The 14,829-nt window shown below is 43.6% G+C and overlaps 1 protein-coding gene across 1 annotated transcript in view; it reads left to right on the top strand.

Moving 5' to 3' along the window:
- The window catches only part of dlg2 (discs, large homolog 2), a 96,063-nt gene that overhangs the window by 48,284 nt on the left and 32,950 nt on the right, over positions 1 to 14,829 (top strand). Inside the window, exons 6-8 of the mRNA XM_084565524.1 lie at positions 12,942 to 12,995; positions 13,831 to 13,881; positions 14,645 to 14,769. Of these exons, the coding sequence (XP_084421650.1) occupies positions 12,942 to 12,995; positions 13,831 to 13,881; positions 14,645 to 14,769 (230 nt within the window). The remainder of the gene's footprint in view (positions 1 to 12,941; positions 12,996 to 13,830; positions 13,882 to 14,644; positions 14,770 to 14,829) is intronic.

Below are 14,829 nucleotides of genomic sequence, written 5' to 3'. Positions count from 1 at the left end.
GATACCTCAGGTTCTTTCAATTTATACCGATGACGCTCTCTCCCTTAACCCCCGTCTCCCACCGTCTCTCTGCTTCTCTTTCTCTTTGGTCGTGCGGCCGGTGGAGACCTGACTTTGCTGTGCAGACGCTCTCCCTCCCTCAGCCTCCTTCTGCCTTTCCTCCCTCCCTCTCTCTCTTTCTCTCTCTCCCTTTCTGTTGCTCCTGCCTGTGCGCTACACTCGGCTGATAGGGATCAAGCTGTCCGTACGGAGAGCGGCGAGAGCCACTTGCCATTTGGGCTGTCGCTAATCTGACCCGACGCTATGTTTGCATCTATTTGGTATGCCAAGAAGCTCGGGAGACGGCTTGTGCAGAATAGACGGAAAGCTAAATTGCTGAAAAATAAGGTAGGTTTCCCTGAGAGGTTGTCTTAAAGGGGTTTGGGTAGCTCTGCAGCCACGAGTGCTGCTTCAGTGTACCTGTTGATTAATAGTGCTGCTGATGTGCGTGTTAGTGGTTTGACTTCGGGTGAAAATGATGGCGTTGATTTTGTCCTTTGTGCCTCATTTGAGAGGGAGAAGGAGCAACCAGGGACACAGAGCCTGCTACTTGGAAAGCCAGTCACCTATTCTGACCTTAGAGACGCTGACTCTATCTCAGCTCATTACAGCTGATTCACCTGTCTCATTCATTCTGTCCCTGAGCTCAGCCTTTCTTCGCTGACGTTTGACAGATGCACCTGATTCACCTCGCTGGCTGAACGGAGAGTCTTTCACACCGATTAAAGTGAAAACAGACAAGTTTTTTTTACTTTAACTTGTTATTGCAAAGTAAATGTACAGTTTAATGACGCCGTCAGCATTTATGTCGCTTCTCCGTAAGTCGTCTTTCACTGTGCCATTCTGTCTGCCGCCAGATTCCAAACCACCTGGGAAAGTGAAGCCTTGATTTACAGCACAAAGGAAGTTCATGCCCCTGTAGCTATCGGTTCCTTATCCCAAGTGGACGGTGGGAAAAACAACCGTGCCAAGCATGTCCAGGAAAAGAAAAAGTTATAAAGAGGCGTGATAGGAACCAAGGAAAGAAGAGCGAGCACTGGATAGAAATTCACTTGATGAAGGCAGCTTTGGGTTCAAACCAGACATTATTCCTACTAAATCACAACTTTTTACGGCCTTCAACTGGGTGTTTTATTCTGCCTTTATCGTAGCGCTGAGGCTGAGTTGTTGAATCCATAGTAACCAAGCTCTAAGTAGTTTACTTCAGACAAGGACTCAAAAACTAATATATTTATCTGAAGCTGTCACCAGAAGCAAAAACTTTTATTTTCATTTTGGCACTGTCGAGCAATATTTCCCCACACAACTTATTATGTCACCACTCAAATAGAGATCCCATCTACTGCAGAATCAGCTTGTGCCACAATGCTTTCTAGTCAATTTAGAAATGAAAGAAATGAATATATTTTTTCGGTATCTTTCAGAATTGTGTATGAAATAATTTAAGCTTTAAAGATTGAGCTTTAAATACAGCAATTGTATAGCATATTCAGTTACTGTATGTTTGATTCATTGCAGTATCTCTACGCTGAAAGCTGGGCCTCTTGTGCAGTATGTTGGGCAACACAGTGCCAGAAAGTGAGGGCATACTGGGTGCCTGCACCTGGACTAATTGGACTTCATATACCAGGTTATATTTTGAAATGAAATAAACAGTGGCGAAAGATAATAAGTGAAAGATGGGGTTTGCCTGACAGGAGCACTTTTTTCTTTGTAGTATTATGCTGATTATTTTCGTGTCCTGTTTAAAATCTTATTCCAAGACCGAGGCGAAGAATAAATAGTCAAATGATGTGACTCAAATGATGCCCCAAATAATGGACTTCCTTTAATAACCTGTTATGATACTCGGATGTTTGGCAGACATTCTGTCTTTACTGTTTTATTAATAATCACACCGATCAGCCGCAACATTAAAACCACTGACAGGTGTCGTAAATAACATTGACCATCTTGTGACAATTCAGTGTTCTGCTGGGAAACTTTTGGACCTGGCATTCATGTGGATGTTACTTAGACATGTAGCACCAACCTGGACCAGACCAGGCACCCCCACCCCATAGCAATAACACTCCTTGATGGCAGCAGCGTAAAAAAAAAGAAAAACAGCACAAGGTGTTGACCTGGTCTCCAAATTCACTAGATCCCAAACTGATCAAGTATCTGTGGGATGATCCACAGAGGCCCCTCCCCTCAACCCATAGGACCCAAAGGCCCCCCACATACAACTCTCCAACACAGGACACCCTCAGAAGGCCCATGTCCATTCTCTGATGAGTCACAACCGTTTTGGAGGCACAAGGGAGACCTACACAATATTAGGAAGGTGGTCATAATATTACGCCTGGTTGGTGTTTGTTAACTTATCACTAGCATCTAAAATGATCACAAAACACTTTCTATAGTAGTAGTACTAGTAGTAACAACCCTCCTTGCCTCCTTTCTCTCATTTTGTCACAGGGATGATGACGATAGCCGATGACGGCTACCTGGCTCTCCACTTCAAACGATACCTAGCTCTCCAAACACCCCAGATTAATCTGTCCCAACAGCTGTCCACACCAAACTCTGCTTTATTCCAAAAGGACTTAGCCAGGGACGCAGATACACCCACAGCTGTTGAATGGATGTCTGCTGTCAGAGATATTCTAATTACAAAGTGAGCCCACATAAAATGAACCCAACAAAGCTGCGCATAAACAGAACGAGCTTTGCAGGCTTCTGCCATAGGAGAGATGCAACCCCTGCAATATTTAACAAGTTAATTGCTTAAGAAATATTTTTAAAGTGCAAAGTACTTCAAAGTCCAGACATCATAATTGAGAGCCACGAAAATCACCCGTCACGATTATCATGAGCACCAGAAGGCAGGGTGCTACGTATTTGCTAAGTTCTAAGAGAGGAGAGTGAAGAGAGTGGCGTGTGCTGTGTGCTGTGTCCGTAAACTGAGATTAAATGAAATAATGAGTTAATGGAGCAACAGATAATGGATTCATCTGGTCTGATTCTGCACATTGTAGACGTTAAAAGCATCAGGTTTTCCCTTCTGCTTCCCGCTTGCAGCTCCATCTCTTCCCCTGTCCGTTTTTCTTTCCCTCGGTCGTTCTGTCCGTGATGTCCCAGGGGCCAAGCACCCGGTTGCCATGTGGGAAGCAGCTCCTTTCAATAATGGATGGCGTATTCCGGTAGCATGATAGCCGAATGGGGTTTTTAAAGAGCGCCCCTGGCAAGCATCTCGAGGAGCAGGTGACGTAGAAACATGGCAGCGTGATGGAGGTTTCTGTCTGATTCTTTCTTTTATATTTTTTCCAAGCCTGTCAACTTGCAAGTTCCCCTGCTTTCCCTCCACCTTGCTTTTCTTGTGCCTGCTGTTATCAGTGTCACACCAGGCAAGTGTAATCCTGCGGTCGTCCGGCGCTGAAGCAGATAGAGACGCCGCTTGGAGGCAGTCTGGTCCTGAGGCCTAAGTTGTTCCAGTGTCTATATGTTCTGTTCTGTTCAGCCTGATGTACTGGACAATGGTCAGGGAGAATCGGGAGTGGGACGCAAGAGGCCTGTGTGTGGGAGGGAGGTGGTTGTGGGCTGTTCGATGATAAACGAGTAAACGAAAGAGACAGACACCGCGAGGGAAGAGAAGGAAGAATAGAAGGCAGCACACAGACGAAGCTGCTCATCTCTCTCGTCGCTGGCTAAATCTCTTCTCTGTGATTTTCAATTAGCCTTCAGCACTCAGCATTGTATTTTACTTACCTTCCACTGCAGTCACAAGTTTTTTTTTTTCTCGTTGTGGTGTTTTGGTAGTTTGTTACTGGCGTGGACCAGTCTTGCCCCACCTCCTTTTTTCTGACGCTCTTCATCGATTTGTCTCTAATCTAGTTTTGGCTTCCTGACAGAGCGGACTTCCCTCAGGCATTAATTATGGCTACATGTGATTTATATCGGTGGGCTCTCGCACCCAGCACTCTACCCTGCCTAATCCAATTGGATCCTTGTCTATGGTCCCAGCTGCTGCAGCTCTCACCCAATCAGATATATTGAGTATGTGTCGCGAGTCTTTCCCCTGGCTTTCAGCCCCCTGGAGCAAAATCACCCATCTGTGCTCGACAGTTCCACTACATCCATTGTTCTAAAGTCCTCCCGTGTGAAGAATGTGCTGTGTTGCGCCGAAACACAACTTGTAAAGAGGGCAGATGGGTCTGTGGCAGGGCATCTAATTCACTCCAGCTCATGTTTGAGGAGTTTTTCAAGATTATGTGCTCAGACGTGGCTCGTAGCTGATCCATGGATTACTCTACTCCTGCAGAAGTGGGAAATGACTGTTGTGTTCTTCACTGGAATATCGTTATAGACGCAGAATGCTTGGCTGCTTGAGGAAGCTTTTCTGACCTGCTCGGTGACCTCTGTCGCCCAGGATATATTTAAAGATGAGCTTTATGGGGAAGCGGCGGTGGGACAGCATAATTAGCAACTCATCCGTGGGCTATGCTCTTCATGTAGGAAGTGCCCCAAACCTCCTGTACATTCCAAACTCCGAGGGCCAGGGGAGTCTCAAGAAGAGACTGTCCATGGACGTCCTGCGGGGCTGGGCTCCAGACCTTGGGAGCCTGAGCATGGGGCTCAATCTCAATTTGAGCCCAGTCAGATGGCCGTCGCTAGTTACTGTCTGCAAGTGGAAACAAACGCTGACCGAGAAGCTGAAGAAGAGACACTATGGCACTGGGGATGAGGTTAGGAGCTTGGAGACTGATTGGCATGCATTTGTCTTAAGGGGTTAGAGTTTTTAAGGCTTCTATTGCACCTTGTACACAGTAAAGTCACATAAAAAGATCCAAAGGCAGCTGGAAATGCGTAATCTAAACAGCAGGATTATAGGGCAAGGTTATTTTAATCTCAACACCGTAGTCGTCCAGTCTTGTGAGTCGCCTCTTTCTTAATATCTAATTTTCTTGAAGTCCCAGTGACTTTTTTTCCCTCATGAGTTTGACTGTCCTGTGTAAACTTCTGGAAAAGTGATTTTATCTGTATTCATTTAAAGGCAAAACATGAATTTAAATATACCGTTATATGATAAAATGTCAGTTTCTACCTGCTCACTGGACTGACTTCTTGCTATAGCTTGGTGAAATGCTGGTATGCTGCTACGAGATTATACAATAAGACGCCAATCAGAACGTATATTAACATGAATAACTCAATGACCGATTTGTAAAACCTACCTAGCGTCAGACCAGACCACAGAGCTGCATGTGTGAGGAAGTGCTTCGCCAATCTGGCAATGAGTGTTGGCGCATGAATTTTCTTCACCATTAAGGTCAAGTGGTGCACTCTGCGTTATTTGTTGAAAGAAGTGTGCTTCCCGCATCATTTCCCTTTCATGCAATTTGAATATGCGTGCACACTATTTTCTGTAGTTAGACGTACTATTTGAACATATTAGAAATATATTTTTGTAAATAAATAGGATAAATGTACACTTCTATTGGTGGATCAGCCACTCCCTAGATGCATTAATCAACAGGCAGGGCTCATTCTGAACAAAAACTTTTTAACTTGCATGTCCTGTCTTCAAGCCTATAATGGAAAGGACACTCAGATATTTAAACATACCTTGCTGTGAGACTGCATGAAATCTAGCATTATGCTACTTACCTTGTAGCCTTCTGCTGTAATAGTTTGTTTCTCAACTTCTGATTTTCCCATTTGCTGCATCAACACTTGGATGCTGCTTTCGTGCTTTACCACATTGTCTCCAGTACAAGGATTACAAAGCAGGACTGTGGCACTGAGAATGTGAGACTTTTTCCCTCATAATCTGACTTACCTATGAAGAATGGGAAGGTGTAACTTTTTGCCTGGCACTGGCCATTAAATTACTTCGTAATACTTCTGCAGGAGCTCCTTGTAATGTAAAAGATAACGAGTTAAGAACCACAAGAGAGCCATTGCAAGTTACCACCGTCATTTAAAACTTAGCAGACTGCCACCGGGGCAGTCCAGCCCGGGCTGTGTGGAGTTTGCGTGGGTTTCCTCCGGGCACTCCGGTTTCCTCCCATCATCACCACCACGATGCTCGGCGCCGGGTCAGGTTGGCCCATAGTGGCGGCACGCTTGGTCGCAGCGGCTCAGGACCAACCCTCCATCCGACCATGTAATTTTGTTGTACAATTGTATAATGACAAATAATTTAATTTATCATTTAAATAGAGTTGAGAGTTGATGAGTTAAAGAAATAAAACGAAAATGTAGTTTTTGAGCTGCCAAATTAAAGTTGCATTTGGGATCCTCTATTCCAAAATCTCTGAGACATTGCACTTACGTTTGCATCTCATCCTGGCCTGAATCACCTCTCTTTCTCCCTATTTCGATGTAGACTATGTGTCTTGCGTGTTTTTTTTAATAAATGCAGTATGTGTATCAGATGATTCAGCAGATCCGTGGATTTCACTGTATTGCATAACCAAAGTTTGGGTCTGAATTGATTAAGGTAGGGGTACAGTATAGTACGCCATGATACCGTCAGCTTGGAAGTGTTCTGTAGCTAAGCTGTATTTACTCTCCATTTGGTATCAATCACGATTATGGAGTGTAGGTGCAGCTGGTATTTACACTATGCCAAATCCAACACTACAGTATATCAGTACATTAAGTTGACTCACAGATACTGCAAGTACCACAAAACAACACAGGGCAATTTTCTGCCTTTTTGTACCAGTGTTGCTCCTCAGACAAACTGGTTGACTACCCCACTGCAAGTCAAATTGGGCGTTGGTGAAATATTTATTTCTGAATGTTTTCAGAATTACATCTTGATTTGCTCTGAGTGAATCTTTGCTAAAACTGCAGATGCGCACTTGTCATTAGGCAGTGACTGAGCAGAACATGAGTACACTCCTTGTGTGTCTGTGAAGAGGGCTGCAGGCTTTTCTCAAGGATACTAATGTAATGCCTGTTGATAGACAAGTCTACAGCTGAAAGCTGAGCAACAGACGCCCCCATGTGGTAATTTAGATGTATTGCACTGAACACAGTGCATTTTTGTCTTTGTTAGGTTCAAAGTATACACCGATCAAGCATAACATTATGACCTAATATTATGACTCCTAATATTGTGTAGGTCTCCCTTGTGCCTCCAAAACCGTTGACTCTGACTCATCAGAAAATGGACCTGGGCCTTCTGAGGGTGTCCTGCGGTGTCTGGCAACAATGTCGTTAGTGGGGGCCTTTGCGTCCTATGGGTTGAGGGGAGGGGCCTCTGTGGATCATCCCACAGATACTTGATCAGTTTGGGATCTAGTGAATTTGGAGGCCAGGTCAACACCTTGTGCTGTTTTCTGTTTTTTTCTTCGTTGTTCCTAAACCTTTTTGTGTGTGTGCCTGTGTCTGCTGCCATCAAGGAGTGTCATTGCTATGGGGTGGGGGTGCCTGCTCTGGTCTAGGTGGGTGCTACACGTCTAAGTAACATACACACGAATGCCAGGTCCTAAAGTTTCCCAGCAAAACATTGAACTGTCACAAGATGGTCAATGTTATTTACTTGTCCAGACAGTGGTCATAATGTTGTGGCTGATCGGTGTATGCTGCTTTTTCAGTCGCAGAATGACCTTACTGCATCCTCCCTCCCTGTACTTCAGAGTCAAACCTGTCAAGTACTGTACTTGGTATTGATAAATGTCCTGTGACTATGTGGGAACCTGCTCATGTCTCTGGAATTATTGATTCTTTCCTGAAACGGTGTAATATTTGAATTATGGAAGGACAAACTCCTTGATTTTGATCTCTAAGATCCAGCCACACCCGTTGTAGCAGTAGTCTAGGGATTTGTAGCCCAAGTCCATTTGCTGTCTCCGGATCCTGGCCGTGCTAATCATCATCCGTTGTTTTTGTCTGGAGGTGCGGATGCTGGCAAGCATCACTGCCAGTTGAGTCGTTTATTGACGGAGAGATGCACCGATACACAGACAACTATTATTCTGTCGCCTGCTGTTCTTATCTGCCTCTCTCCATCCTACTCTCATTCATCTCCTTTATTCTCTCCCTCTCTCACTCATTTCCTCTCTCACTTAGCCCTCCTTTTCTGTCTATCTGTCTATCCCTCCTTCTAACTCAATCTATCTCATACAGTAACTTGCTTCACCCCTTCATATTTCTCTTCCCTCTTACTCCCTCCCTCTCATCTCTCTCTCCCTCTCTCTCTCTCTCTCCCCTTCTCTCTCTTATTGTCCTCACACTCCAGTTCTCTCACACACACAAACATGCTGCATGTGTAGCCCATACAGCAGCCAGCCAGCCACTCGGTTTATTCATCATTCATTTTTACCAAGGCAAGGGACTCGTATATCAGACAGAATAGTGTGTTGTGTTCAAGTAAACCCACAGAAGAGGACCAAAAAAGAAGAAGAAGTAGAATACAAAGCGGTGAAGTGAGCATATGTTCTGATGACGGCCGCTTACCTGAGGAAACAGCAGAGCTGCTTCGCCGATCTGGGTGGAAGTGGTGACCGTCGGGAGGTTCCACGTTCCTGCAGCTGTCAGCAGCATCCCAACTATCACCATCGCCACCATCGTCACCATCATCACCCGTGTCAGCCGTGCAATCATGGATCTTTCCTCGGTGGTGCTACCCTTCCTCGTAGGGAAGGTGGGATGGCTCCTTGCAGCTTGGTGGCAGGTAGAGCCAAAGGGGGGAGCTGTGACCTTTGGCCTCCAGAGCGTGGCTGTGTCCAGAGCTGGCGGGAGACCTGTCAGGTAAAGCTGTGTCTTTGTTAGAGTGCGAGGGCTTTTTATCTCGGCGAGGACCTGCACGCTGTCTGGAGGACAGATGTGGAGTCATCTGTAGATTTAAGGGAAATGATGATGTGTTCTGTTGCTGCACTTTTTGATGAGGAATGAAACAAATGTTGGACTAAACCACTGTAGTATCTTCTATCGGTGCAGTATAAAGGAGAGTCTCCTTTTCCTCATGCAGCAGCTTGAAGTGTTTCTATAAAACTTTAATTTAAACCTGTCTAATCCACTCGTACAGAGCTGCTAACCCACACGCTGTTTGATTGTTTTTCATGGGGTATATTCAGTAGACGTGAATTTGACATCTAAGTCGACCTGCTGAAAAGAAATGCAGTTTCTGGTCAGGCTTGTTAAGACGATATAAGTCCATTTTGTGATGAACCTGAACCTTTTTTTCCTCCTTTACCATCCTCGCTGGGTTTCTATATGCACTTGTACCTTAGAACTCGGACCTACATCTGCCTCTCCATCAAAGTCGAAATAGTTTCATTTTATCTGTAACTGAAATAATGTGTACTTCACAGAAGACACTCTTTGTTGCACTTCAACTATATGGGAATATCCGAGGTGTAACTGAGTCCTATTTCGAAAAATTATGCAACTCAGATAGACAAAGCAAATGTAAGTTGGCAATAAAAGATATCCAGGACAATATCGTGGATGCATCAGTCATAAAACCTGCAATATTAAAATGTTAACAGCCTTGGCTCTGCATTATACGCTGTTTGCCAAACAGGAAAGGAGTGCACAGTTCAAGCGTAAAAGCATCTATAAATCAAAGCACAAGGACGAAAGGTGGGCCAACTCCTTTGCCAACATTTGGCACTCATACTCTGTTTTAGGTATCTCTGCACAGATTCAGAATAAACACCGCTTTGCAAATATGGAGAAAAAAAAATGTAGGCAATGATGAAATTGATTTCAAGGGTGACCGTGTCGGCCAGTCTACCGTGAGTTTATCTAATCAGAAATCAGAGCTATGAATCAAGCTGCGTCTGATTGCCAGAGGGCTGCTGTAGCATCTGTTGAGAAGACAGAGATGGAAGACTCGAGTGCTGACAAGAATATGGTTCTGCCAAGAAATTCAGACGCTTCCCAGGCTCAGTTATCATTGACGAATGCTTGTACATGCTGGACTGTGTTACTGGGTCTGGTTACTCTTTCAGATAAAGGTTCAATGAACAGAAATCACCATATCTCCAAAGGTTTTCTGTGTGTGTTGGTTGTAAATGCGTAGAAGTGACCAAAGATGTAATTTTTCATCTTTTTAACTTTCTAAAAGTTCTAACAGAGCGTATTGGAACTGTCCTCTTACTAATTTGGCGAGTCGATAGGAGATTAGTAGTTGTCATCCTTTTGGAATTAAACATTGATGTGATTGCTTTCGTACTAAATAAGTAAATGGAGGATGTGGATGTAATTGCTGGAATGTGAACCGCAGCATAAGTGAACTTACCTCAGGCCAAGGCCAGTGGGAGGCAGCTGGAGGCCATCCATCATGTACAGTAACCGAGGAAGGATTGCAGGGGGATTGCAAGGGTGGCTGGAGCAACACAGAGGAAAATGCATCCAAGCTTAAAGCAGACATTTAAGACAGTGTGTAGTAACACTGACAAACTATGAAGACGTATTTCTAAGTTTATCACAAAATTGGTTGTCCTTTATTGATTTCCTCTGCTACTTTTGGTTCAGATAGTGAGACATATATCAATATAGCTCTGCTGTTCAGAAAAATGTTGATTAAAGCAGTGTTGTCAAACTCATTTTAGTTCAGGAGCCACATACAGCCCAGTTTGATCTCAAGCAAACCAGACCAGTGACATGATAGCATAATAACCTATACAGCTATATACAACTCCATATTTTCCAGTGTGTTTTGTAAGTGTCCTTAATAGGCATCTTAGACTTCTGTGTCAAATTGACCCAGACCCTAACGCCGTAGCTGCCGTGCACCTCCCCAGAAATGGTCGGCTCTGTAGTAGCGTATTTCCGCTTTAGTATTTCCGGCTGCTTCTCCATCTCCGCAATTTTTGAATTGATTGTTTTGGGTCAATAAAGATGAAATACATCGAGGAAAGGTTAACTCAGGAGGTTCAGAGATACAAACATTTGTACGACTTGTCTTCAGCGAAGTTTCGGCGAAAGTTTCAGTCGCCGTTGTTGAAAGTGAAGCAGGAAGTAGAAACAAAAATTAACCCTAGTGGCAAAAAAAGACACAGCTCCGACTAGCATATTTACAGAGCGAGCCAGACTGACGAGCGCACAAGCGTAAATGGCTCGCGCCGACGCAGGCTGCCTGCGTAAGTTACGGCGTTTATGTCCCGCAGTACTTTAAAACAGCCTTAACTCTGACTAAAACAGTGTGACCCCTAGTGGCAAAGTTAGGAATATCACTTACTTTTATTGAAATTTTTAATGCACTTAATGTCTTCTATATCATTTTCCCTCTTTGCAAATTCATCCCACGGGCTCAAATTGAAACCCCCGAGGGACCGGTTTTGGCCCACGGGCCGTATGTTTGACACCCCTGGATTCAAGTTTAAGTCACATTTCTTTCCTCCTCTAGCGTTGCTCAGTCCATTTCAATTGCTCTCCTCCATCTTCCTTCCGCTCACTCTCACCGTACCTCTAAAGCAGCCCCGTCTTACATTGTGTTGTTGACTATTTTTACATGACATACCTGTGAATTATTCATACACGCCCCTGTACTCATAAACCACTATGCGAAGAGGTGCCATTGAATTATTGAGCAAAACCCAACAAGAGCAAACGATTTGACTGAAAAGATGCGAGCAAGTCACTCTGGAACGAGCTAGCTGCTGTAGACGTTACACCTTCCTCATTATCTTTGTTGGTTTTTAGCAGATGAACGTCATTTCTGTTTTCTTTAGCGCGACAGAGTGAAAAAACTAAATAAACAGTGTTTTAAACGCTTTATTTATTCATGTTCTCCTCTCAGTAATGCCAAACAAGATGTACTGCAATTTTAACTGCAGATATATATATATATTAAAAAAAAAAAAAGGAAACAGAAAAATAAATAATACAGTTAGGAAAGGGGAACACCACATGTGTACCAGAACAACTGGGGAACAGAAACATGTGGCCCGTTGTTGATGGCATCTGGTCTGGCATCCACAACAACTGGAAACAGACAAATAGAGGTTGAGAACAAGACACGACAAGCTCGACCGCCCATTGATGAGTAGATCTCTTGTTCCTAGGAAACTTTTATCTCGGTGCTGGAGGACTGATGTGTTGGACATTGTCCTTTGAGGCCTAACTAAAAGATCCTGGGGGGTTTAAGGCAACATATTTCATAAAATCAGCAGACATTTGTTGTATTTGTTGCATTGCTGTGTTGTTGTTTTTTTTTTTATCATCACAGTGTTAGTGCAGCAGTAATATAGGGGATGTTACCCTAGCAGCGGGGTCATGTTACCAGTAGTCCCCTCTGTGTGACAGCTGTGATGCAGACATGAGTGGTCAGGCTGTGTCTCTTGTTAACGTGTGCCGTCGCTGAACTGATGACCAGACAGTCTTCCACAGTCACAACGTTTGCACACCGTGTGATATACCACTTGATATACTCATGCGTTCCTTGAATCCCATTCATCCAGTTGATCATATATTTGTTGTAAAACTGAACTCCTGTTTATCTGATGTTCACTTTTCGGCAAAACACAGGGTTCCTCTCTCGGGAGTCCTGCCATTAAACCATCTGCTCCTTTTCTACGTTATCAAGAGGAAGCAGATTGCATGCATCAGTGCGCACAATTTATGACAGGATTAAAATAGTTCAGTTCAAATCTGCGTTAAGCAAACTTTGGTGGTTGGTTACCACCTGTGTTCTCGCCCCTTCTTTTCTTTCTTGAAGCCATTCAGGTATAATAACCTCGCCAGAGCGCTGGGTATGCCATACAGAAAATGGAGGTCTGCTAAATAGTTGATGATACAGAGATCCCTAAGCTTGTCCCCTGGATACATTTATGGAAAGTAGGACAGTAGTGGCACCAAGGCTCTCTCTCTCCCTCTCTCCCTCCTTCTCTCTCTCTCTCTAATAGTAATACCTACGTCTCAACATGTTTCTCCTCTTTCTCTCTTTATCTCTCACACAGGCCAGCCCTGCTCCAATAATCGTCAACACAGACACGTTGGACTCAGTTCCCTACGTGAGTTTATAATATTATTTTTTAAATGCACCTCTTAGTCTTTTTCAGTAGCAAATCAAAACATCAAACTGATTGAAGCACACTTGAATAGAGTATGTGTAACTTACACTGTTAAAAAAAATGGGGACGCGGTGCTAAATTATTGATTTTTATCATGAATAAAAGACCACAACATCAATCGCTTATGCGCTTTTCAGAGTATTTTAGATTAAAACAAACCAGTGAAGCCGTGGTAATGAGGAGAAGCTGAATAAAGAACAAATAGCACTCAACCGTTAACTCTTAGAGGCGGTGTATTAGTCATGATAAAACCGTCACAGTCCTGGCTTGTGTTAACATTTACAGATGCGTTTGTAATTACAGTTTTACAGTTGTTTGCAAAAGGAAATAAGGGACAGATCTTTCTCCATAAACTGAACGTCTGATTATACAGTAACATCAGACAGTCTCTGCTTCTGTCACTTTAACTTCTCTGTTTAAGCTCTGATCATAATATCTCGTGCTGCTTAACTGGGAATGTGATATGTAGCACCAAATATGCCTGTGTGTCATTCCTGTATAAATATATCGTGTCAAACACAGTTAATTAATCACCTCAGTGAGATGCAGGGTTGCACTGATTACTCTGTAGCTGGCCATGTTGCAGAAATAGCTAATGTTAATTATGAAGAGTCTTGTTTAAAAAGTCCCTTGAGCTAAGCTTAACACCAAAAGCACAAGTGGCTCTGGATCACACGTCACACCTTCAATTTAACTGTGCGCACATGGTCTTAGTTTAGCGCCAACACCTGACCTCAACCTGTATGAATGTAAAATCAGTTTTTTGCTTCCTCAGGTCAACGGCACTGAAATTGAATACGAGTTCGAGGAAATCACTCTAGAAAGGGTGAGTATCTCAAATCCCACAGCCGCATTTAACCCTAGAACATCTTTGAGACGTGGAAACATCGGCCAAGTGGATACTAACAGGCAGCAGTGGTGCATTAGGATCACGAGCAAAGATAAACCTGGACCAACTATAAAAGTGTGCTCCATGAACCAACAGCAGCCATCCAAGGATTTTACCTGCCGAGCTAACGCAGTGCATCTCCCAATCTGCCATGTTTTCCTGTTGCCTCATGAATACAATATTTAATTGTAAAATCACACTAATTTAGAGCCAGGTTAAACCAGGAGAGAAGCAGTATTAAGCCATACCTATACAAAAGTAAGTCATACTTGATTAACTTTTAAAGATGCAGTTATTTCCAACATATCCTTTTGTATTAAATATAATAGTTTTAGCATTATAGGGCTTAAGAAATGTAAGTCTGGTGCTCTATAAGTCTTTTGGATTAAATAGGACTCTTGTATTTATATAGCGACTTTTTACTTATTAGTACCTATCCAAAGAGCTTTACAGTCACAGTGTAACGTCTACCCATGCATTCACACAAACGTACACACATTCATTAGCTTCAGTGACACAGTAACTAAGAGTAAATAATGATTGTCTGTTTTCTTTCAGTTTAAATTATACCAGTGGCAGTCATGTTTGTCTCATGACATTTGTCCTCAGACCGTGTCAGAAAAATGAAGCCGATGCGTTTTCATTTCGGCAACCTGCGCAGTTCCTGGTGTCTCTGACAGGTTTTATTTTATTGCTCCAGGGTAACTCAGGGTTGGGCTTTAGCATTGCCGGAGGGACAGACAATCCACACATTGGCGACGACCCCGGTATCTTCATCACCAAGATCATCCCTGGAGGAGCTGCAGCAGAGGATGGGCGCCTGAGGTAAGTCACTTAGAAACCTTGATGATCGCCCTGCTCTCAGCTGGTTTGACACGTTATTCA

The sequence above is a fragment of the Chelon labrosus genome (assembly GCF_963514085.1).
Source record: "Chelon labrosus genome assembly, chromosome: 17".
NCBI lineage: Eukaryota > Metazoa > Chordata > Actinopteri > Mugiliformes > Mugilidae > Chelon > Chelon labrosus.
Note: the sequence above shows the minus strand (reverse complement) of the source record. Positions and strands in the feature narration are given on the sequence as shown.